Source organism: Cervus canadensis, chromosome 8 (assembly GCF_019320065.1).
Source record: "Cervus canadensis isolate Bull #8, Minnesota chromosome 8, ASM1932006v1, whole genome shotgun sequence".
Lineage (NCBI taxonomy): Eukaryota > Metazoa > Chordata > Mammalia > Artiodactyla > Cervidae > Cervus > Cervus canadensis.
Genome location: NC_057393.1, coordinates 26,643,655 through 26,667,580, shown reverse-complemented (window position 1 = coordinate 26,667,580; position 23,926 = coordinate 26,643,655). Strand labels below are relative to the sequence as shown.

At 54.0% G+C, this 23,926-nt stretch overlaps 1 protein-coding gene across 5 annotated transcripts in view; it reads right to left on the bottom strand.

Moving 5' to 3' along the window:
* Positions 1 to 43: 43 nt before the first annotated feature.
* The window catches only part of SH3PXD2A (SH3 and PX domains 2A), a 243,415-nt gene continuing 219,532 nt past the window's right edge, over positions 44 to 23,926 (bottom strand). For all 5 annotated transcript variants that reach the window (XM_043475517.1, XM_043475519.1, XM_043475518.1 and 2 more), the window contains 5 exons: positions 19,501 to 19,618; positions 15,324 to 15,661; positions 14,310 to 14,359; positions 11,566 to 11,685; positions 44 to 9,485 (listed from right to left, as the gene is read on the bottom strand). In XM_043475517.1, coding sequence (XP_043331452.1) covers positions 7,512 to 9,485; positions 11,566 to 11,685; positions 14,310 to 14,359; positions 15,324 to 15,661; positions 19,501 to 19,618 — 2,600 coding nt within the window. In that variant the 3' untranslated portion in view covers positions 44 to 7,511. The remainder of the gene's footprint in view (positions 9,486 to 11,565; positions 11,686 to 14,309; positions 14,360 to 15,323; positions 15,662 to 19,500; positions 19,619 to 23,926) is intronic.

Genomic DNA, 23,926 nt, shown 5'->3' with positions numbered 1-23,926 from the left:
CGGATGTGTTTCCTGGTGGCAGGGAGAATCAGGAGTGATTCTGTTCAGTTAAAAAGGCAAAAACTTTATTTAGTTTTGGGGGAAATACAAGATGCATGTAAACATAAAATACAAAACAAAACAACCCAAATCTTACAACAGTCTAGAAGCATGCCAAGACAGAATATTTTCTGCAGACCAAAGAGTCCCGTCAAAATGATAAAGGACACCTGGAAAGTGGCAGGTCAAGGGGCTGGGTCCCTTCCCCAAGGACACTGCATTTTTGTGATGAGAACAACTGAAAAAAAAAAAAAAACCCACTATTAAAAATATTAGAAACATGGAGACAGTTTAGCACCACCATTGAGCTTGGAAATTTTTTAGCACTCAAACTGCACTGAATTCAATGTCCTTTTCTTCAGTTTCTCTGCTGAGGGGAGAAAGGGGAATGACCTCCTTCAGCCCCACAGGTCCCACTAGGAGCTGGGAGGGGTTGTGTGGACACTGTGAGGAATGCCCCAAAGACATCCAGCTAGCTCACATGCAACCATGCAGTCCACAAACCCATGCTTCACAAACCTGCCACTCACACCTGCCTTGTTCAGAAGTCACCTTCCTGCAGATTTCCTGTAAACTGACAGTGAAACCCTTTTCCCATCCTGTGTCCTGGATGTAGAGAAAACCTGTTACAGAGACAAGTTGCAGACCCAAGAATGGAGGCTCTGTTTACCTTTCTCTGAAATGCTCAAGAGCAGTATGTCTTGCTCACAGGCCACTAACACGATGACTGCATTGCACCCTGTCTTCTGAGTCACACCAGTGAGGCAGGCTCAGCAAACTGAAACACCATAGACATTGTTAGAGATACTCAAGAATTAACTGGTGTCAACAGAAGAGCAAATGAGGTTGCCTTCCTCCCAGATAATGCTGGATGATGTCTGGACCCCAAAATTTCAGTCTGGGGATGGTGGGTCCCTACTACATGAACCATTCTGGTTACTGGTCTCTGGTTCAAGTAATTTGAGAGGCCAGTTCTGAATTGGACAGAGAGAGGTGGGCAAAACCAGCCTGGAAACTAAGAGATGGAGGAATGTTCTCCAAATTCAAAGATTGGTTTGTTGCTGGCAACTTTGGCTTTCTACTAAGTAAATCAGTTACCGTTAAGAACATGCTTGTGGCAACCCAGCTTGTGTCCAGCAACTAGCAGTTTCCTCTGGTCAGCTTCTTCTACAGCCAAATCTTGAGGCTTTCCCAGCCTATTCTGGCTGGGCCCTTGGGTGTTGAATCACTAAGTTTCCTCCCTACTGGCTTGCTTCTTTCTGAAACACTCCAAATTCACTTCTTCCTTCTTTCTAATAAAGACAAAACTCCAGACTCCAAATCCTGACTCAACCTCCTCACGCTTTTCCCTTTCTGCCTAGCAGACATCCTCTTCTGGGAGTCGCCTTCCCGGGGAAGGGATGGAAAACTCCAGCCACCCCAGTCTCTCACACATTCATCTCGCCAACGTGCCTCTCACTCACTTCCAACGTGCTCGATCCATACTTTTGCTTTAAAACGATAATTCTTCCTTTCTCTTTCTTGCCTCCTGAGGTCCAGCCCATTAGCCAGGATGGAAATGGGAGCAAAGGGGGGGACCTTCATCGCAGGGACCTATTCTCTAAGGCCACTAAGTTCTGGGACGGAAGAGGAAGCTGATTGTCAAGTGCAAACTCAAGATTAGAAAGATAGGATTGTGGGGGGGGGGATCGCATGGTAAAACCAACTTTACATGCAGGTTAGGGTCAAGGCCCAGGAAGGCAAAGCCCTCCACCCAGTCTATAAGCACCAACGTACGTGCCCAACTTCCGGCCTGAGGACCCAGCTGCACAGGACAAAACAGGGAGGGACTCTGCCATCAGTGGGGCTGTGCTTCCCGAAATGAAGCTATAGGTCATGACCCTGTTCTGTCACTGGCTGTGACCACATAACTGGAGAACCAGAGGCCATCCCGGCCAGAGATCATGATTTAGGCAAGAAGCTCAGTGATGTCAAGGGGGAACCCTCCACATGACCCCATGAAGTGTTCAGTTGGGGCTGGCGGTCTAGATCAGGGCGTGATGTGCCCACAGGCAGGTGACCTAATTCTCACCCCGACCAGCCTGACCCACCCTCAGCCACACGAGAACTGAGGGCAAGCAGCTCTCACGACACGGGGGTTCCCACAGTGGTGACACGCACAGCAGAGGCTGGGAGGCAGTCTGCTAGACACGTGTTTGCAGGTGGTGGCCCTGTCTGAACTCCTCAGCACTTCCACACCCAGCAGTGCCTCCTTTCCACATCTTCATTTTGGAGCCCGGGACAATGGCCTAGGCTGCTTCTGCTAGATCTGTTAATGCCAGTGTGAAGTTTCCAACTAAATACTTAATAAAATAATTACAAAAAAAAAAAAAAAAAAGACACATTGCACTCTCCAGCCAGAATTATGCATGTGAATAACACACACACTTGCTGCCAGAAGCTGTGAGTCCCGTGGGGCCTGCCCAATGCCAAGGACTTGTTCAATGGAGACAGCTTGCCCAGTATCTCTTTCCTCTAACCCCATGTTATTTAGTTCAAGTGGGAAATGACCAACACTCACACATATGCACTCTCATGCGTGCACACACACACCACATACACAATGCACTTACTCAACAACACACAGCCCTCAAAAAAGTGAGGGAATCTTAATTCTTTAGCAATGTGGATGATTCTCTTTCCAGAGAGCACTGCAATTGAGTGTCTCGAAAACTGGACCTATAGACGTATCCACTCTAAGGAGACACACCCACCCATGGGGGCACAGTCCCACTCTGGGCACCAGATCCATATTTGTACAGAAATTCATCAAATGGGTTGGAGCAGCAAGTGTACAGTACTGAAGGGGGAAGGGATTAGCCAGCGAGGTTGCACCTGTCACCCTGAGGGGCAGAGCTCCCAGGGCTTGGACCCAGAGACTTCCCATCTTGCCCTCTCTACCGGCACCCGGGTAGGAGGTGGCAGCTTGGTACCTGTTAAGGGAAGTTCTGTCCTCAGGGACCTCGGCAGGCTTCTCCAACACGTTTTTTTGAGATCTTCTGGGGACTGTTGGGGTGTTGAGCAGAGGCAGGATCATGCCTCGCTCGGGCTGAAGTCATTGAGATGAATGGGTGGCCCTGGCTCAGCGCCAGGCCCAGCTGCAGGCTTGTGGGAACTGGTGTCACTGGAGGAGGCTGGGCTCAAGGCACCCACATACCCCCCTGAAGGATTTGGTTACATTGAGGGTTCCTGCTCATAAACTGAACTTGAGGTTACATAGTTTTAGAAAGACTCAAACATACATCAAAAGGATCATGGCCCAAACATCAAGAGATTGGGGTGAGAGAGGGCTGCTGAGGGTGATTTTTAGGACAGGTCTTTCTGAGCAGCTGGCTGAAAAAGAACGGAAATGAAAACAAGGAGCAGTTCCTGGAGGTCCTTGCTGTGTGCCAAGGGCTGGGGCCCTGGGAGGCTGAGCGCCCCATGCCACTTTCCTGAATCCCTTTCTTCTGGGTGGACAACACCCAGCAGAAGGGGCTGCCCTCTGGCAGAGACCCCTGCCATCTTGCCAGGGAAGGGGGAGGGGGAGGAGGGATAAAAAAATACCAATACCCAGGTCACCTGTCGGCTCCACTGCTGACTCCTTCCAAGAGCCCCACCTCCCCCAGCAACACGTGGGGCTGCTGGCCCTCCCCGCCACTGTCCTACAAGCCTGGCATCCCTCTTGATAATATTGCACTTTTCATGTCTCAGATTGTTTTCATTTTCGATTGAGAATGCAAAGTATTTGGAGGGGGAGGGGAAGTGAGTAACCTTATAGAAATTATATATTAGTTAAATACAAAAAACAGGAAAAGTAGGGGTTACTTTTTTTTTTCCCTTAAAAACAAAACAAAAAACTACCAAACCAAGGTCTAAACTTAAATAGTTCTACATCTATTCTGCAAATACTAGCAATATGAAAATAATGCTTGACCGAAATTCCCTTGTCTTTTTTTGTTTTTGTTTTTTTTTCCTTAGATGATAAAAGTAGTAACATGCCTTGCTGAGGAAAGCAATGGATATAAATGCCTGTAAAATATGCTGCTCTAACATCTGAAAGTGATTAAAACGATTCTATATAATGCCTTCGTCAAGATGGAGAACAGTGGAGGAAGAAAGAGGGGCCTATGGGGCCAGGCTTGGGGGTGGAGGGGGCCGAGGGCTGGCGAGGGGACCCGGTCACAACTGGCACACCTGCAGTTCAGGTTGCCCCTTTCAGCTCCCTCTTGCTGCCCTTGGGGTCCCTTGGCCTAGTGGGAATAGCATGACGGGTGCCAGAGACCCCAGCCAGGTCCCTGTTACAAAGTGGGAGAGAGATGAAGACATCTTTTTCCCTTGTAATAAAGTCTTTAAACTGAAAGAAAAAAGCACCAAAGGATGCATCTTCAGGCATTATATAAACCTCAATAATGACCTCAGAAGGGCTCATTATGATTAAAGTTGCAGTATACAGCAATACAACGTTATTTCACATTTTCAATCACAACTAATGGAAAACTAGGTTTGGACACTGCTGAGATTTTTTTTTTTTTTCCTTTTTTAATCCGATCTGGTTTTCCTCCAGATGGGTCAGAGCCCCAGGCCCCTTCCCTCCTCTACCTGCTGCCAGCAGTACCCTCCAACATCACAAAGCAGCTCAGTAGCTCTAGGGAAATGCCCTCTTGGCCCTGGGCAGGGCTAGGAGTCCAGGGGCGCAAGCCCTGGCATCCCCTGGCCATGACTGAGAGGGACTGGCATGCACCCTTCTTGCTTCAAGTATTAATATTCTCTTTGGGTTTGCAGGGTTTGTGCTGTGCTGTGAGTCGGGGTGATGGCGAGGGGCAAGGGGTGAAGATGGGGCATGGCAATCCCTGTTTGCTGCCCAAATCTACATGCTGTCACTAGGTGGCAGCATTCTCCACTTTTCCTGGATGCCTGAGCAAGCCCCAGCCATCCTTAGGGCTGGATGTCACAATGTAAACATGATGACCACACTATAAACTCTAACGGGGGTGGGAAGGTCTGCCGTTAACTAACTGTGTGATTTGGGGAAAGCTAATTCCTGTCTTTGGGCTGCAGTTAACAGGAGTGTATGGCATGAAGTGATCCTGAAGGTCACTTACAATGACTCTTATCACCTAAGAGCACTGGAGATTAAGGAGACGGGGTCCTTGGCAGGGCTGGGAGAGCCCCCCAGGGCAGTACAGTGGAAGAGGAAGGGCAGGGAAAGGCAGGCTCTAGGGAGCACTGTGGTCCAGTCCAACTGAGATGCTCTGTGCTTGGCAGATGGTCCTGCACTCCTTCCTTCCTGGCCTGGCTGGCATTGAACTGGCTCAGTGCAGACATTGAGGAGTGAAGCCGCTTGAGCCCTCCCCCTGGAAGATAGCTATGTGGAAGGTCCTTTAACCCGACAGTCACTCTACTTTTAAATTTTATTTTAAATAATCATAAATTACTTTTTTCTTTTAATAAATATGTGCTGCTTAAAAATGAGAAAAGTATATACTGCATCTTTAAGTAATGCACTTTGCTCTCTGGGTTTCTTTCCATTCCACCTTATTAAAGTGCATTAATTAAAAAATAATGAACCACTTCTTTATCATTATTGTTCAAATAAGTCCAAATAATATTAATATAAAGACACTACAATACTACCATTAGTACTGCAATCTAGCAGATAACTCAACATCCTGCTCTATTTAATACTGTCCAGCAGAAGAAAATAACTAATTTTAATTTTAAACAAACAAAAGGAAGCAAAATCTCACCACGGCCCTTTCAACAAAGAACGGGAGCAGTTTGCTAGAGCTGCCAGGCATCAGTGTATGGTGGGGGGAGTGGAGGGGGGAGGCTGGGGGCTGAGGGCACGAGGCACAGGTCCCGTGCTGTTTTTTCCAGAAACATACACTGCCTGGGTGGGGAGCAGGGGTGGAGGGAGGGCCTTTGGGAGGGCCTTTCCTCCTCGGTCCAGGATCTGGCAGCTAAATCAGTGGCTGTGAAGCCTGATTTGTCCACAATCAAAGGCACGTGTGGAAATCTACTCCCAGCAAAGAGTGAGTCCTCAGGGAAGCCAGTGTGGCCTCTGAAACAGAGTTGAGAGGGACTTCACGTTCTCCCTTCTCGCTTCACAGGGGCGCTGCCCCTGGGGAAGCCCGGGTTGGCTCCGGGCCCAGGGATCTTCATCTTCTCGGGCGTTGCTTGCAGGCCACGGGATGGCTGGTGATGTCTGCCCAGCGGGGTCCCCTCAGCCCAGGGTGGGGCAACCGCGGCTTCTCCACTGCCTACACGTGAGGCTTTGGGCCCTGCCCGGGCTGGAGAATGTACGCTGTTCCTCGCCTGGACGCCATCCTCCTCCCTGGGGAGGGTCCTGCCCTGCCGAGGTGGCGCAAGAACCGAGAGCGCAGCATCTCTGCTTTGCCACGTCCGGGGCTGGGGCTTCTCCCGCCTGAAATCCCTCTGGCCAGCGCCGGTGCTGTCCACACAGTGGAAACCAAATGAAGCGACTTCGGCTTGTGGAGAGGAAGAATGCAAAACACAAACCCAACCAACCTCCCCAGAAGAGTACGACAGAAATGCCGCCACCTCCCCATCCCATCCCGTGAGGCTAACTGCCCTTGGGCCCCCAAACAACCCCTAAAATAAGACCAAAAACCCAAGGCCTGACACAGAAGCCTCAAAGCAATATGCCTCTCCCAAAACATGCAAAGGAACTGCCCACCCAGAAAAACCCAAAAGAAAGTCTGTGCAGACTGATGAGACCGACGGCTCCACCCGCCTTCTCTGTAAGCTCTGGAGCTGGTGGTCTTCCACGGCATGCCCTGGGTAGATGGGCACTCTTCCCAAGGCCAGCGGCAGTGACGGCTAAGAAAGGGGATCCTTGCTGGCACCTGGGCAACTGCCTTTTCTTCCGCACACACAGACGGAGGCCCGGCCCAGGGATAGCCTGAGCTCACAAGAGATGTCTCCAAGCCCCAGGGCCAGTGGTGTCTCCTACCACACCCACCCGTGGCGGGTGGTGGTCCCTGGGAAACCAGGATAATTCACAAATACAGGTTAGGACGATACAAGGGCTACTCCGGAGGCCAAGTTAACAGCCACTGAAACCAGGCTAGGCAGGGGCAGGGCACGTGAGGGCCCTACAACCACATCTTTTCCAGATTGGCAGCCAAGGCACAAATTGGGGTTTCCCACACGGCCTGTCCCAAATGGCGCCGAGTCCATCAGCAAAGTCCCCAAGGTGCACACTTGAGGCTCAGTTTTCTCGCCTCTGATCCCAGGCCCAGGGCACCCCTGCCCATTCCCTTTCCCTGCTCAATGTGGGCCCCCACCAGACCCCACCTTCCAGCTGGGGTCTTTGAGGTCACACATTCTGCAGGTTTCTGTTGTCCTCCCCACCCCCTCCCATTTCCCCTTTCCCTTTTGTCTTATTCTCGCTCACCCACACTAAGGCTGGAAGGACCCATGCCCCCCAACTAGTTCTTTTTCTCCAGGTAGTTGGAGGGCACCCAGCCTTTGAAGGGCTTCACCCCGTCCAGGATCTGACAGTACCACCAGCCGTTGGGGTTCCTCTCCAGGACCTCCATGGACACGCCCTCCTGGAAGCCGGCCGTCTCGTCGTCCCCCTCATAGTCTGCGATGGAGACGTACACATCTTTGAGGTTGTTGTGGATGAACTGGGACTTCTCAATGGGCTTGGGGCGCACGGGGGACACGGGGATGCCATTGCGCTGAGTGGGCAGCAGGGGGGGCTCCGAGCCCTGGCTGGCAGCGCGTTCAGCCAAGCGGCCCTTGGCCTCTGCGGCTGCCGAGCGGGCGGCGCTGAAGGAGGAGTTCCGGCGGACGCCTCGGAGGCTGTCGGTGGCCGTGAGCGACTCGTTCCTCCTCAGGGCGCAGGACAGGTTGCTGTCCTTGGGTGGCGGGGACACGAACACCGACTGGGGCCTGACGGCCACCTGCCGCACGCCGTTCCTCATCTTCACCGCCCCGGCGCCCGAGGTCTTGCCGAAGCCCCCGGGGGGCTTGGAGGGGATGGGCGGCGTGGCCCTCTTGCTCTGGTTGACGGTGTTGAGCGCTTGGACGCGCTTCTCGATCTTTTCCAGGCTGTCCGACTTGCCCTCGTTCTGCTTGCTCCTGGGCGCCACTGCGTCTGTCTCTTTGCCAGGCGGGTCGGCTGGCTCGTTCTCGCCGAGCACCAGATAGTGGGAGGGGGCCCAGCCCTCCAGCTCCCCAAACCTCACGTACCACCAGCCGCTTTCCAGCTTTTCAAGCACCTGTACCTCCACGCCCGCGGGGAAGCTGATCTCCGAGTCCTGGACCTTCTGGTAGGCACTGCATGTTGTATAGGAGGTGGCCTGCCCTTCCCGCCCCTTCTTGGTGGGACAGGGCGGCGTGGCGGCAGGGAGGGTGATGAGGTCTGCCGAGCCTCTCCTGGACCCCTCGTTGGGACCCTCGAAGGCCGTCTGGGGCGGCAGCTCGGAATCCTCGCTCTTGGAGCCCTTGAGGCCGCCCCGGAGCTGGCCCGTGGGCCTCAGCTGGCGCCGTAAAGTGCTAATGTCCATCTTCTCTTGACTCTGGGACTCTGCGCGGTTCAGGAACGGCTTGGGCCGAACCGACGGCTTGGCCCGGGCACAAGAGGTCAGCCCAGCCTTTGGGTCGGCATCCTTCTTCGCCCCGACCTTGGGAGTGCCACGGATGCCCGCGTCCGAGGCGGAACGGGGCTTCAGGTCCCCGCTGTTCTTGGATAAGGATGAGGAGGAAGAGGAGGAGGAGGAGGAGCAAGTGGTGTTGATGGTGATGGAGGAGGAAAAGGAGGCCGAGGAGTGGTTCTTTCCCAGTTCCGCCTGGGCGTTCTTCTCTGCCTTGAGCTTCAGAAGCGAGGATGATTTGGGGGAGTCCGATCTGGGGGAATTTTTCCTGGCAAGGGACAGCGGGGAGCCCCCCGGGGAGTCGCTGTCTCGGGAGGAGCGTCTGGCCGACAGGCCGTCCTCTACACACGGCCGGAAGCCCTCGTTCTCGTAGATGGTCTCCTCCTCCAGGGCCACGTCCTCCGTGGATCCACCCACCTTGAAGCGGGCGCGCTGCAGCGAGGAGGCGGGCGAGGGCCTGCGGGGCTGGGTGGGCCGCTGGTCCCCCGAGCCACCGTCCTCTGTGGGCTCTTCGCTCAGCTCCGGCTCTGAGTCGAAGCCAAAGGCAGGGATGTCGTACTCGGGCTCCTCATACTTGAGCCTCAGAGGGGAGTCCTGGCTCTCGCCGGGGCCGGCTGGACCCTCGTCGGCCTCCTTGGGCTTGCTGGGCGGCGCCGGCGGGGGCACCTTGGGCCGCGTCAGAGTGCTCGTTCGGCGGCTCAGGTTGGGCTTCTTGCGCTTATCAATGTAGGACGCGGGGGCCCAGCCCTCCTTCTCACCAATCTGCACGTACCACCAGCCACCCGAGTTCTTGTCGATGACCTGGGGGAAGGGGCAGACAGGCCAGTGAGCTGGGGTACTCGCTGGGGCCCGACCGTGTGCTGGGCTGGGACCTGACACTAGGCTCTAGAGGACAGTATCTCCACTTCCTGGATGAGCTAATACCACCGACTCAGTGGCGCAGGACCCAATGCAGGAAGTGATGGGGTGGCATTCAAACCCAGGTCTCTATCATCTCCAGGGTGGGGGACTCCCTCTCCAAGGCTCCCTCCCCTGTTCTTCCAAGTCTCTGTCAACACCCTGGTGGAGCTGGCCTCCTGCACAGACTCTCACTTCTCTTCCTGCTGAGCTACTACAGGTGCCCTGTTCTCAGTCCCTACAAAACCCCACCTGCCAGGGACCCATCTGTACAGAAGACTGCCTCTCCACCACTCCCATCCTCCAATCACCCGAGCATTGCTGGCCCTCCCTCAGAGTCCCTGGAAAGGGTCTCTCAGGGCAGAAGAGAACAGCAGGGTGCAGGTGAGCGGAACTCAGAGGTAAAGCTTGAGACCAGATCTCCCTGGTTTCCCCACTGCCCACGGTCATTTCACTCCACTGAAATCCCATCACTGAGGACATCTCTTTTAGTTGGTTTCCCATGGGAAGGCTGGGGCTCCTAGTCATTCCCACGTGAGTATAAACTCACTCAAGAAGCTTGTTTCTAAACTGCTACTTGAGACTGGAGAAAGGCCAGGAGTGTGCTTGCCGGCTGTACCGAGGGCTTTCCACGTGTGCAGGCTCCGCATTCCAGGGTACAGGGGCCAGCTGCACTCATTTTCTACACGGGCATCGAGCATCCCAGGATCTGGGTCGTGGAACCAACCCCCCACGGATCCCGAAGGACAACTGTAATTTTGAACTATGGAACACTCCTGGAGGAAGAGTTCCAGGGAGAAGGAGGAGAGTCCTTTGAAGCCAGCTCTTGGCCAACCCTGCCCTGCCTTGGGTCCTACATTTCATCCCTCACTCTGCCTGCTCCACACTCAAAATGCCTGCTTGTGTAGATCCTAAGAATGTCAGTTCTCTTACACTATGAACTTTGTAGGCTCTTCTGGAAGCATAGGCACCACTTGAGAGGATGATTTCTCTTGGAAATTTAGTTCTAAGTTCTAGGCATGTGATTTAAAGCATCCACTTTGGGGATATCACCTCCTCAATAGGTAGAGACTGCCCAATTACTCTTCTGATGGTTTTACAGGAAGTACTGGATTTAACTCCATTACTACACAGAGCCACCCAAGAGAAATGACTGAGTCACGGATCTTCTCTGGCCCCTGGAATGCCACGTGGAGTGCTGGCCACAGAGCAGGGTCTCATAAGTGCTAGGAGATGGGTTGGGAGGGAGCAGGAAAGGGCCTATGACCCATTTGTAGAGAGAACTCATCAAAACCTGGGGGAATAAATGCTAGAAGATGGACTGGGAGCGTCCATAGGACAGGTCCTATGACCCATCTGCAGAGAGAACTCATTAAAGCCTGGGGGAGAAGTGCTTAAATCAAAGCTCAGAGGTGCCTGTGGTGTGGACATGGTCAGAACAGGGGTCCTCAGTATCTTACTCCGGCTGCCTGCTCCACAGTCTTCCAGCAACAGCACTTCCTAATGTAGGTCTTGTGGAACCCTGGCCCCCAGGTGCTCCTGGGCGAGGAAGCTAGGCGATCCAGTCTATTCCAGTTCCCTCTTAGAGACACACACAGTGACACCCCCATATCTAGGTTCTGAGAAGTTCTGCAATTAACACTACAAAACTGGCTGGGTTTTGTTTACCTCACTCTCCTCCAAAATCATTCGACTCCAGAAGCCCTTTGTTTCAAGGCGCCTCCGTCACAGGCTCCTGTGATGAGCTTTTGGGAAATGCTGGTGTGAGGGGAGCTGGGTGGAGACATGAGCCGTGGGTTCTAGTCCTGGCTGTGACACAGGCTTTAGGCGAATTTTCAGCCTTGTGGGTCCTGTTTCTGCACCTTTCCTGCCCACCCCTCAGGAATGTTGCCCCCCTCCCCCCACCCCCAGACATAAACGGAAAACATGGGAAGTCTCTGACCAGCATGAGTTATAACACTTAGCCTCATGGCCCAAAGCTCACCTCTGCCTTCTGTCCACCTCGAAAGCTGATCCCATCAGAAATGCACGACTGGAATTCAGCAATCGTGTAGTACTCCACCTCAACAGAAGGGGGCTCTGGCGGCTTTGGCAGCTGGAATCCCTGAGGCAGAGAAGGGCTCAGTGAGCAAGACCCACCTGATCAGGAATGGTAACAGAGGTGAGTGTGGCACTTTCAGCAGCTGGACAGCAGCTGACCTGAAGATTATCAATCACCTGCGTCCCAGGGTGTCTCCCTAAGAGACCATTCTCCGGCCCAGGCTCTCTAAGAATACCCAGGATTCACTTGCAACTTGTCGGAGCTATGAAAATGACCCTCTAGTAAATATCCACTCATATCTTTGAAATCCAGTTTTCAGGTCCCAAAGCGAACGTTAAAAAACAGAGACACCGTTGTAACAAAGCCCTACACACTGCCCCCCGGGAGATGAAAGTTACGTCCTTGAGTCTCAGGTGAAGGTCCACTGGGTGACACCTTGCTACAGAGGTGTGGGGTGGGTGTAAGGGACTGTGGGGTTGGTGAGAGAGCCCTTGGTCGGTCATCATGATGATGTCAAACGGTCAGGCAAGCATGGAATAAAGCTCAGGATCCTTTGCTCTGGGGTGGGGTGATCATGCTGGGCAGCCTAAATGCTTCCTAGATGCTGGCATGTTGATACCTAAGCCTGACCTGCAGAGAAATTTAGAATGTGGCCACAGCCCATGGCCTGTGAGCCTCAATCATTCGTTTTACAAATGCTTGTTTTGTATTCTACTGGGTGTCAGACTCTGGTCCAAGGCACCAGGCAACCAAGAATGAACTAGGAGGACAACCCTCTTGACCTTGTGGAGGGGACATTCCAGCTTTGGCTGGTCTCTACTGTGACGAACGAGGACCTGGTATCTCCCTATCACTTCCAGTATGTCCTGGGATCGTACAAAGAGGTTAAAATAAAAAATAAAAAAGGTACATGTATTTGGGAGGCTAGTGTTGGGGAAGCAGCTTTTGAGGATGACCTCAAATGACCCTGCCTTGCAGACGGATACATGTGGGCTCCAAACCCAGGTTCATCAGCTGTGTGACCCTGAGAAAGGCCCTTGACCTCTCTGAGCCTCAGTTTCCTCATCTGTAAACTGGAACTAATAACAGCCTCAGGAGAGAACGAAAATAACTTCTGGTCTAGCCAGGGGCACAGGAAACGCTCTAGAAATACAAGCCAAAGCTGAACACCATCCTGAAACACCATCCTATTCCCCTTAACCTGCCTCATCCTTCAAGGCTCAGCATGTTCTATTCCTACCAGTCACTGCGGAACTGTCTCAGGTCAGAGTGAATGAAGGGTCGGGAGGATGGTTTTGAGGGATTGGATATGATCTGGTCAACTTTCCCTGCCCTGGTGCCTGGCCCTGCCGTTGTGAGCGTGTGCATATGTGGCCCTGGTCCCAGCCCAGCCTGACCCCCAGGCCAGTGGGAGTTAGCCAGACCTCGCTGGAAAGAGGAGCTCTGCCTCCATGGGCCCTGCTTTTGGTAGGTGTGGAAGGAATTACCCCATTCTTGCCAAAATCAAGTCTGCCTGAAAATAATCAGTGGGGCTGAGAGAGATGGGAGAAGGGGAGAACGCATTGTCCAGTTGTGTCAAATGCAGGGGTGGGGGTGGAAACAAGACAGAAGGTCTACTGGGGCTGGTGGCCAGGCCAGCACAGTACCATCTCCAGGGCCCACACCTTCAAGGTCCTGTTTACAGAAGGGCCACCATTCCAGCGACTGCTGCTACCCCCCTCCCCGGGGCGGAGGTCACTGATCACAGTAAACCTTGCTGCTAAGCCCTGATGTGACTGTGGAAGCCTTGTCCCCACACAGCACACAGAGCTGACAGAGGACGTGGAAAGCCGATGACCAGCCTTCTACACACACCATCTCATCCCACCCTCATAACAGCCCTAGGAGATGAGTGGCATGGTTCCCCTCTCTTATAAATAAGGAAATTGAGGCCTGTGGAGGGTGAGCAACCTGCCCAGGGGCTCACTGCTCCTAAATATCAGAAGTGGAGCATGAATCCATGCCTGGCAGACCCAAAGCCCCACTCTTTCCACTGCATCCCACTGCCGTGGATGACATTTTTCAGTTCTAGGGCTCTCTCTGCCTGTCACCTCTCACCCCAAGCCCCAGTACCCTGAGAGCATATTGGCCTCCTTGACAGTCTAGGTGCCAGGAAATCCCACCCACTGGCTCCATGGACCCCGGCAGTGCTGAGCCTCTTTGAGCTTCAGCCTATACCAGTCCCTGCCATTTGCTACCCTCCTGCTGAGGGTACTCACTGATCTATCCTCTGCCCTCCCAGGCTCTGGCCTCCATCGCATCCGTCGGGCACTTCCAAGCAAGGAAGGCAAAGCTGAAAGGCTTCCAGGCTCACATGGAGAGCAGCCCTATTTCCAGCCTCTGGCAATGCCCTGGCTGGACACTCTCGCCAGCCAGTCTAAATGTTTATGTCTGCCAGTGCCGTGGCCAGGGTGGATTTATTTAGCTTTGGAGTGCAGTGCCTTTTCAATTAAAAACTGTCCAGCTAGGCCCCAGGAAGGCTGGGATCCCCTGGCTTTCCTCCCTGCCCCCAACCCCAGAGAGCTGGAAGCCCCAGCATGGCCCTGGGAAAGCTCTGGACCAACAGGCTCTGCATGGAGGCGTCAACTACTGGAGGCTATGAGAGTGCACCCAGAAAGGGAACAAGGAAGACAACCGAGCACACATACCAGGCTGGACTCTCTGCGAGGGGGAGGCCTTGTCCTCAGGTTCGGGGAGCCTAGAAGAGGAAACAGGGCTTCAAAAATCCAAGCCAGACAACAGTGCCTTCCCTGCCTTCTCTGGGCATGACCTCCTGATCCTGGAAGTCCCTGCTTTTGTCCCGCGTTTATGGGGAACCTGTGCTCTTGGTCACCACAGACAGCACAGTTGGGCTTCTTCTGTGGGAAGTCAGATCTTTAAGCTTCCTTAGCTGTGTTTCAAGGGGATACATGAACCCTCTAAAATGATGCACACATTTCAAAATGTACGGACACAGGGGCATTTTTTTCAGGGGAAAGGGTAGATAGCATGATCAGATTTTCAAAGTTAGGAGAAGAGACCACGTCTATCTACCAAATCCTTGGAAGCTAGCACAGTGTCAGGCAAGAGGAAATGCCCCCAAAACCCTTCCCAAGTGACTGCTCAGAAGGTTTCAGGCATAGAACTAATTTAAATAAGTTTAGAACTAAACTGAAAAACAGCTTTCCTCCAGATTTTAAGAATGGCTGGACACAAACAGAAGCTGGCCTCATAATATAGAACAGTTTAACCCTCAACCACAGGCATCCTAGCCCCAGAGATGCCAGAGATTTGGAGGGGCCAGAAGCTGGGTTTCTCCTGCATGAAAGGAGGAGATTCCGGAAGAACACCGCTTCAAAGAGCTTGTGGAAGGAGGTATTCCCTTCAAGTGTCTCAGATTTCCGGTAGCTGGAGGAAGGCAACAGGGAGGAAGGGGTAAGGCTCAGCATGATGCTCTATCAGCTCTCATTCAGAGCAGGCTTGTGTTGAGGGCCCCATTTCACAGTTGGAAGGAACTGACTTGTCCACATGTGATTAGCACAAGACAAGCTGGCACAGAGAGCCTAGGGTCAGGGGAGAATAATCTGGGGGTCATGCACACTTGCCTTGGGCTTGCCCTACACCTCATGCCCCTTCTCTAAAGAGTGGTGCGGCGAGGACCCGGGGGTCTGAGAGGCTCTTACTGATCTGGGCCCTCTGAGGGGCAATCCTGGCCACGGCTGGGGAGCCCTGGGCCAGCTTGGAGACGGTCCTCTCGGGGATGCCCAGCGCGCTGCCGTTGGAGGCATTGCAGAGGATGGGCAGGCTGATCTCCTTCTTGGTGATGGGGGGCTCCGGGCCCTCGCCTTCAGCCGGGGGCGTCTCCTTGTCCCCGGACGCCTTCTTGTTCAGCAAGTTGCTGATCTCCATGATGTTCCCAATGATCTCCACCGGGCCTGCCAGATTCTTCTTCCGTGCTGGCAGCTCGTCCTTGGCTTTCTTCAGGTAGGATGCTGGCGCCCAGCCCTCTTTGCCCAGGTATCTGCAGGGAGGAGAGGGACCTGGCATCATGGGGGCACCTTGGCCAGGCCTCAGGCTCCATCTGGCCTTGCCTGGCTGAGCTTTCTCTACCGCACCTGCAAGACACTTGGCAAAGCCACTACTCTGGAGAGAACTGAACGAGGGCCAGTGGAAAGACACCTAGAACACCACTTCTTCCTCTCTGTGATCCTTCTTGGTGTGGGCCCTCATGGTCTGCAAAGTCAGGCAAACATGGGACCTTGACATGAGAAGGTTCTTCAGATTTTGGGTTGCCTAAAAGGTAGATTTTACAATGACCTGCTGCCTCATGACAGCAGAGGGCAATTCTAGAGATAAGAAATGAGAAGATGGGGACTTCCCTGGTGGTCCAGTGGGTAAGACTCCACTCCCAATGCAGGAGGCCCTGGTTCAATCCCTGGTCAGGGAACAATATCCCAATGCCACAACTAAGAGTTTGCATGCTGCAACTGAGACCTGGTGCAGCCAAATAAATACATAAATAAAAATAAATATTTTTAAAAAAAAAAAGGAATGAGAAAGTGAAGCTCCAATACTTTGGCCATCTGAGGCAAAGAGCTGACTCACTGGAAAAGACCCTGATGCTGGGAAAGATTGAAGGCAGTCCATGGGTTTGCAAATAGTCAGACACAACTTTGTGACTGAACATACACAGAGTTAGTTGGAAAGGAAAGTATGATCAGAGAAGTGAAGTGGCAGCACAGGTAACAGTCATGAAACCTGAGTTCTGGTCTGAGTTTGGAACACAATCCTCTCCTGGAGCTCAATTTTTTTTTTCTTTCCTCTTCTGCAAGAGGCTGGGATAGAGTAGCTGCAAACATTTATTCAGAAGGACAGACATAGTGAAACCAACCGGGAAGATGTGTATAAAGAGTGCCCAAGTGGGGAAATCATCCACTGCAGGAGGAGCAGACAGATCAAGTTCACAGAGCAAGTCCACAAACAGACCAACGCTAAACGGGACGACTCAAAGAACTCGGGTGAGGATGGGTTATTCAATGAGTGATCTGGGGACGACTGATGATCATCAGGAAAATCCAGTGAGACTCTGGCCTTATAACCATATAGCAATATTAAAAATGCAAGTTGTGAATATCTCCTTAATCTTGGGGGTTGAGAAAATCTTTCTAAGTGGAACTCCAAAAGCAGAAACTATAAATGAAAAGCCTAAATAAAGCACATGACTGGATAAAATTAAAGCCTTTGGTATGGCAAAGCAAAAACAAAATGAAACAAAACAAAATGAAAACAAAACCCCAAACCCATAAACAAGAGCAAAAAGCAAATGACAGGGCCGACTTAATTTTAGGGGATTTGCTAACTTCTGAAAATAAGCTTTTCCCTTTTTCCCTCATGGTGTTGAGTTTTTACCCAAACCCACTGGGAACTTACTTCCTGGTCCAGCAATTGCTGGCCAATGCCCCAGAGTCTGGGGTGCAATGTCCCTGCCTGCTCCCTGGGACATCTGGCTCTCTGGAATGGCTCCTCCATGCCAGATGTTTGACAACAGCAGTCCCCCACCCCCTACCGCCTGCCTCCTTGATCGGGCCTGGTTCTTGGGGGCTTATTAGGTAGGAGAAAAGGGAATGTGAAAGTTTAAGATTCTAACATGTTTGAGCTTTGCTGGAAAGCTCAGGTAGGAGGTGGCTTCTTACGTTCTCTCACATGAATGTGCAGACAGACCCAAGCTTGTCTGTCTGGCCCCGTTTTAGGGCTTGGAAGGCACATATCAGTGAATAAATGGATGGAAGTCAGAGAGCAGGCAGACAGAAGCACAGAGTTTCAGGGGTGGATGGAAGTGACTAGCAAAGTTGCCCAATTTTATGTATACCAACAACCAAGGCTCAGAAAAGCAGAGTAGCAGAAGGTAACACCGTGAGCAGCTGGCAGCATCTTGCCCAGAACCTGGTGCCCTTCATCTAGGAAGATGATGAATCTGCTGGCCACTGCGAGCACCCTGTGTGGAGATGGGGGGCTGGGTCTCCTGGGAGTCATGGTCAGGACTGCTCACACTGTTCAGAGGGCTCCTGTTCCAAACCCCAATGTGCTCATTTGGTGTTACATGGATAAAATTAGATTCCAGACGGGAGATGCAAGGGAATCAGGAGCGGCTGTGTATGCTTGGGTCCAACTTTGCTCACATCTGCTTTCCAGCTCTGGAGCACGAATGACTCCAGAGGGAAGTGAACTGGAAAAGGAGGACAGGGAGAGAGTGGTGGGGGCGGGGAGAGAGAGAGAGAGTGAGTGTGTGTGCGCGCGCGCGTGTGCGTGCGTGCGTGCGTGTGTGTGTGTGTGTGTGTGTGTGTGTGTGTGGTGAGGGGCGTGGAGAAGAAAGGCAGGAAGTAAGGATCAACACAGAGCCTGGGATGCTGGGAAATGGCATATTTAAGGGGGTGTTGGCAACCTTCTTAAGGTGGAAACTTTCAGCAGAGTTTTCTCAGTTGAACCTCCCGCTGGCTGAATGGCCATGTCATAGGGACAACAGTTGACTAGATGAACCAACTCAGTGATTTCATTGGTCATTTTATAAAACTAAGAAAAAAACTGCAGCAGCCTTGTAGATAACCTCTGGCGGATGATTTAGGTTAGCAGCCTGCCAGAATGTTCCCTGGCCTTCCCATGCAGGCTTGTGGCAGCTGGATTGTGGGCACTAGTTTCCACTGTCCAGGCACACAGTCCTGAATCACCTAATGGGACAGAAAGGGGCACCTCAGCCCCCAGACTGGTATGCACACAGCAGAGGGGCAGGGGCGGCTATGTCCTGGCAAGTCACACTAAGGTTCAATCCCAGGTGGCTGGTGATCTTCACCCTACCCGTCAGCACAGACCCATCTTAACACCACATGGTGTGCATGTTACAAGCAACTGTCCTGTGAGTACCCCCACCACCTGGGCCACCTGCACCCTTGGTGGGAGAAGGCTCTGAACAGCACCCTGCCCACAGTGGGTCTGGGGTTCCCAGGTGTGGTGAGGTGGTCCTCATAGCCCACAACAGGGACTCTCGGTCATCAGGGTTACAGGCAGAGAAGAGAAACTGCGTAAAGTCATCACAGCTGAGCTGCTTCTAAAGGACCCAAAAACATTTCCTGGGAGTAAGCCACTTGGCCGGCCTGGGCAGAGGGGCCTGGAGGGCAGGACCTGGTAAGAAGACTTGAGTGAAGCCTACTGGTTGAGCCTGCTTCCCCGAGCATCAGGAAGTTCCCCACGCCCCTTCTCACACCCCCCAGATGGGTTTCTCAGCTGGGAAGCAGGATGAGGCCCAAGGAGAGGGAAGGGCAGAGCAAGAGGCCTCTGAAGCAGGCCTGGGCTCAGGCCTCATTTCCGCCCCAGCTCTCTCTCAACTATGGAGCCAGCCCTGCAGAATGGAGCAGCTGGGGCCAGAGCTTGTGTCTGGGGACCCTGGTGCTGAGCTGTGGGCAGCAGGGGCCGCCCGCTGCGACCTCAGCAAGGCCTTTGGACGCCAGCATTCCAGGTGGCCCAGGCTGCAGAGCATGCCGGGCAGCCAAGGCCGGACACAGAAAACCAAGTTCAGATGTGCTGGAGCCTCTCGCCAGATACACAGGGAGGTGTTGCACCACAGCCTGCAAGCTGAGCTGGGGCCCCTGCGCCCTGCTGGCTGTGGCTCGGCTCTGCTTTATGTGTCCCGTTTATGTGACCCGGGAGGGAATCAGCAAGACGAGCTGCTCTGTCAGAGTGCTTCAGCTGTGCAGAGCTGAAGCAGACAGGCCAGGCCGTGGGCACCCAGCTTCGGTCAGGATCTGCCTGCCAGCTGCTGCCCAGGACCGGCCTGGGGGCACCTCACTCCTCTGCTGGGACTCCTACCTGATGTACCACCAGCCCTCCAAATTCTTCCGGATCACCTCCACGGTGACTCCCTTCTCAAAGCCAATCTCGTCCTTGCTTTGGCTGGCGTAAGGCTGCACGGTGACATACTTCTCCTCTGTGGGTGGTGGGTGAAGCAACAAAGCACAATTATTTGAGGACAGGGTATAGGTCCTTCTCCCCGTCTCCTTTTTCCCCTGGCCTGGCCTCATTTAGTTGGTGCCTGGAGTGTGCTGGGTCAGCCTCTGGCTTTTCCAGGAAAGGGAGAAGGGACCCAGCCTCACAGCTGCACCCTTAGGTGGCCCTGAAAGGCCCAGGCAGCACAGAGCTGGCTCTCCCAGCCTCCCAGTCCCATAATTTCAGCCAGGGTGCATGGGCCTGGAGTCCTCGGGGCCCCCGAAAATCCCTGCACTGAGGGCAGGGCCACGAGGAACCTGGCCTCATGGGGCCTGAGTTAGGGAGTCTGAGAACAAACCTGGGTGTCCCCTCAATGTCCAGAGACCCCTCAGCAAGCCCTCTCCTTCCTGAACATGCCATCCATGCCCCAGGCCTGCTCTCCCAGCCCTTCTCCAGCCTTAAACCCTTCCTCTGTCCAGCCTTCCCACAGCTCCAGCGGCACCTCAGTCCCCCTGATGACTCAGCTGATCACCGGATCCCATCATTTCCCCAAGGGGACTCGATGGGCGTGCTTATGCATCTTGTTAAGGATCCCGTGGCCACACGAGCAGTGGCCACGCTGGGAGCAGCACGGTCAGGCAGGAGCCCGAGCTGGCTAAGACGACCTCACCACTCAGTGGAACCCCACTGGGAGCTGCCTGCCCCGGGCTCCCAGTAGCACTGCACCCCCTGCTTGGGGCTCCCCAGGAACTGGGAGAGGGGCACCTTGTGGAAGCTGAGGTGGTGCATGGTGGGTAGGTGTGGGGAGGCTGGGCAGTTCACATCTTCCTGGATTCTCTTGGGCCTGTCTCCTGGCAGGGACCCTGTGCCCCCAGAGAAGTCCTTGCTCAGGCTTCCAGGGAGGTGCTGGGGACAGGGAGACCCACCGCTGGCGGGGCACGGACACCCTGGCTCCAGGGGGAGAGCCTCCCTGGAGGAAGGATTGGGGAGCGAACACACAGCCCCACCCTCGCCCTCACCAGAGACAGAGAGCACGGCAGAGATAGACAAGGACACCAACCCACAGGATACTCTTTGGGAGGCTCACCCTGAACCTGTGCTGTCCTCTCAGATCTGGATTCTCCCTGGGGGCTGAGAGTGCCTGGCACACAGGAGGTGCTCCAAAGGGACTATGGAGTACACCGAGGAGACTGGTGGGCCGAGCTGGGGCAGGATGCTGGCACAGAGTGGCTGGCTCTGAGACAGCTGCCCCTCACCCCATCAGCTGGACCGTGACGGGTGGCCTGCTTGAGCCTCTGGCAGCAGTGGAGGAGGGGGCGGCTGCCACCCTAACCCCTGGCTCAGGGGGGTCATCTGTTCATTCTGTCCTACATTATTGGGGTCCTGTCTGTAGCCCCGGAGACAGCAGCTCCCTTTGGGGTGGAGGCAGCTATCCTGCCTGTCTGCAAGGACAGAGCTGGCAGGCCACTGGCCAAATCTGAAAGGCTGAAAAGGGGCCAAAAGTAGGCAATGCCCGCCCCCTGCCAGGAGCCTCCATAGTTTTGCGTGCTGTTCTCAACTGCAAGCGTTTCTCAGCATTGACTCGCTCCTGGAAGCTTTCAGATTCCAATCCAGCCGTGCTGGGGAGAGCCGCCAAGACCGCCTGAGAACCTGGTCCGGCCAGATTCTGACTTGGGCCTTTGAGAAGTTCCATGTTGTACAGTCCAGGCCCCTGCACTCCCATCCGTTCCTGGTCTTGCTCCATTTTCCAGTGGGACACCGTAAATCCTGGCTCAGGCGGTGGGATCCAGGGTCCTGAGGTTGGGGGTGAGCCGAGGCCTGGCCTCCACATTTTGCCTTTGCTCAGTTGGGCTATTTTTAAAAGGCTGTGGTTCATGCAGGAAGCCATCATTACAGTTTCCCTAAGCAAAGCTGCTTTTGCAGAGAAAAATTACAGCTCTTCTCTTGGGCAGATGAGAGGAGCCCTGCCCTGCCGCACGGCAGAGGACAGGCCGACACCGTGTCATGGGGGGCCAGGCCCCAGCACTAGCCCCACCAGCCTGTGTGCTGAGGACAGAGCTCTGAGGGCCAGGTCAGAGTCCTGCTTTCCCCTGCCACTCCTGGGGTGGACAGACCAGGGATGTCGGTGTTACCCAGGGAAGCTGAGCTGCTCCTGCACAAAACCCTCTTCGTGGTGGCCCTGCGGCTGACGTGAACACAGAGAGTTTATACTCTCTGGGAACACAGGGGAGTTTATGCTCCCGGAAGTTTGCTCATGGGAGTTTGTGCTCCCGGAAGAGACCTGGCTGGCTCGAGGGCCTGTCCTGCCCTGTCACTAGAGGCTCCAGGAGGTGAGAATTCGGAGCCCTGATCCCAGGCAGGGCAACTCTTCCAAATGGTCTGTACAGGGGCTCTGTTTTCTGTCACATCTGGTTTAGATGATGAAAGTGTGGGTTACACCTCTGAGTGGACACGCGGTCCATGGTCTCAATTCTTTACTCCCAGGTTTCCCTGAGGCAGAGCAGAGCCAGTCCCTCCACTAAACAGGGGCCACAAGTCCCACCTTAGGAGGCCAGACAGGAGGACACCCAGACTGACAGAAATGACCTGGGGCAGGGCGGGAGGAGATTGGGGGCGCGACTGAATCATTTGCATTGGTTGGGATCTCTAGAAAAGAAGTCCCTTAGGAATCAAATTGAGGGAAGGGGCCCGGGAGTTTTGGAGGCACCTCTGGGCTTCTTGGAAGTGCTGAGGCTGTGGCCATCAAAGGTTGGTTGCCACCTTACCCCAGGGAGGGCTGGCCAGGCCGCCCACGGGGTGGGTGGGTGGGAGGTGGACAGGCCTGTTCTGGTTTTGGAGGCAGGGGCTGGAGAGTCTTGCAGTTTCCAAACCACAGACGCCTCCTCCTTCCAAACACTTTCCCCTCCGTCAGCAGTCTCCCTGGCTCCCCTCCCAGCCCCCACAACTTACTCAACCCCGCTGCAAGAGGCCTTTTGATTCCAAAGGCCTGGTTGGCTGCGGGACTCAGGGAGTGGAGGCCCCGGGGAAGCACTGCTTTTCTCTTGTCTAGTTATGTACAGCCCACTGCCTGCTCCCCCCTCCGCAGCTCGGCTGTTTGCAGCGAAGCTTCTCCCAGCCAACTTTCTGCGTTTTCCTTGGCTGCCTGACTTAACTTAGCCCTAATTTAACTTAGGGCAAAGACCGGGAAATGATGTTGTTTAGGTCTCTCATTTAAGAGACAGAAGTTGTGGGCCTGTATTTGCTTGCATATTTGCATGTGTATGGGTGGCCATAGAATGAATGCATTCAGTTGGGTATTTGTGTCCACTTACATCATCGTATGTTTATAATTGTGACTATGTTGCCGACATACTTGTGATATGATATGTGAGTGCATATGCACTATATGTGTACTTGTGAGGTAGCTGCAGAGGAATTCCCATGACGTGATAGTGTGGATAATACATTTGTGACTGTAAAAATAATGCAATCGTGGAAGGGCCTACACGAGGCTGCCTAAGTGTGCATCTGTGAGCGGCCGTGTGCAGGGAACTGCAGGTACGCAGCCGTGTAGGGGCTGGACGGCAGCGTGCTCAGGCCCTCAGGGTGGCGTGCTGGCGGTTGTGCTTCACGGACTGAAGTGTCTGTGAGTCTCTGTGGTTGTGGAGACAGAAGTGTGCTTGGGGTTCACTGTGTGTTGGTGTTTGAAGTGGACAAGGAAGGGGATGGGGGAAGGTAAAAACCTTCCTCCCTGCACTTCTTCCAGGCCAGTGTCCCACTCTCCTTTGCTGCTGAGGCTCAGGGCTGTGTCCCAGCCTGGCCCACCCACCTTCCTCCCTCCAGGGTGCCTTTGTTTCACATGCAGCCTGTTCTTTCTGCTTCGATGACTTGGCCCCTGTCCTGCGCCAGCACCCAGGGTGCAAACTGTGCTCCCCTCTCAGGACAAGCTGGGCTCCTTGCGGTCAGTGCTCTGACCTGATGCTGAGCCAGCCCCAGTAGAGTCCAGGCTTGTTGCTGCTTGGGGCAGACACCAAAACAGAGTCTCACAGTCGTTCAGAAACAAGCTTTGGGGATGGAGTGCGAGACCCGGGGCATCCCTGCTATTCTGGAAAAGCCAGTGCTCATGACACACCCTTCTAGCTCTGCTGTCATTGTCCAGAACACGCCCTCCATTCTCCTGAGGCAGGAGACACGGGCCACCCACTGGCCCCGGGGCTCTGGAGATGTTTAGAGGCTTGTTCAGAGGCCCGCCCCTAATTTCCCTACCTCCCAAGCTCCTGGATGTCGGAAAGGCTCTGGACTGGCAAACGTCTGGGTTCTCAGTCAGCCT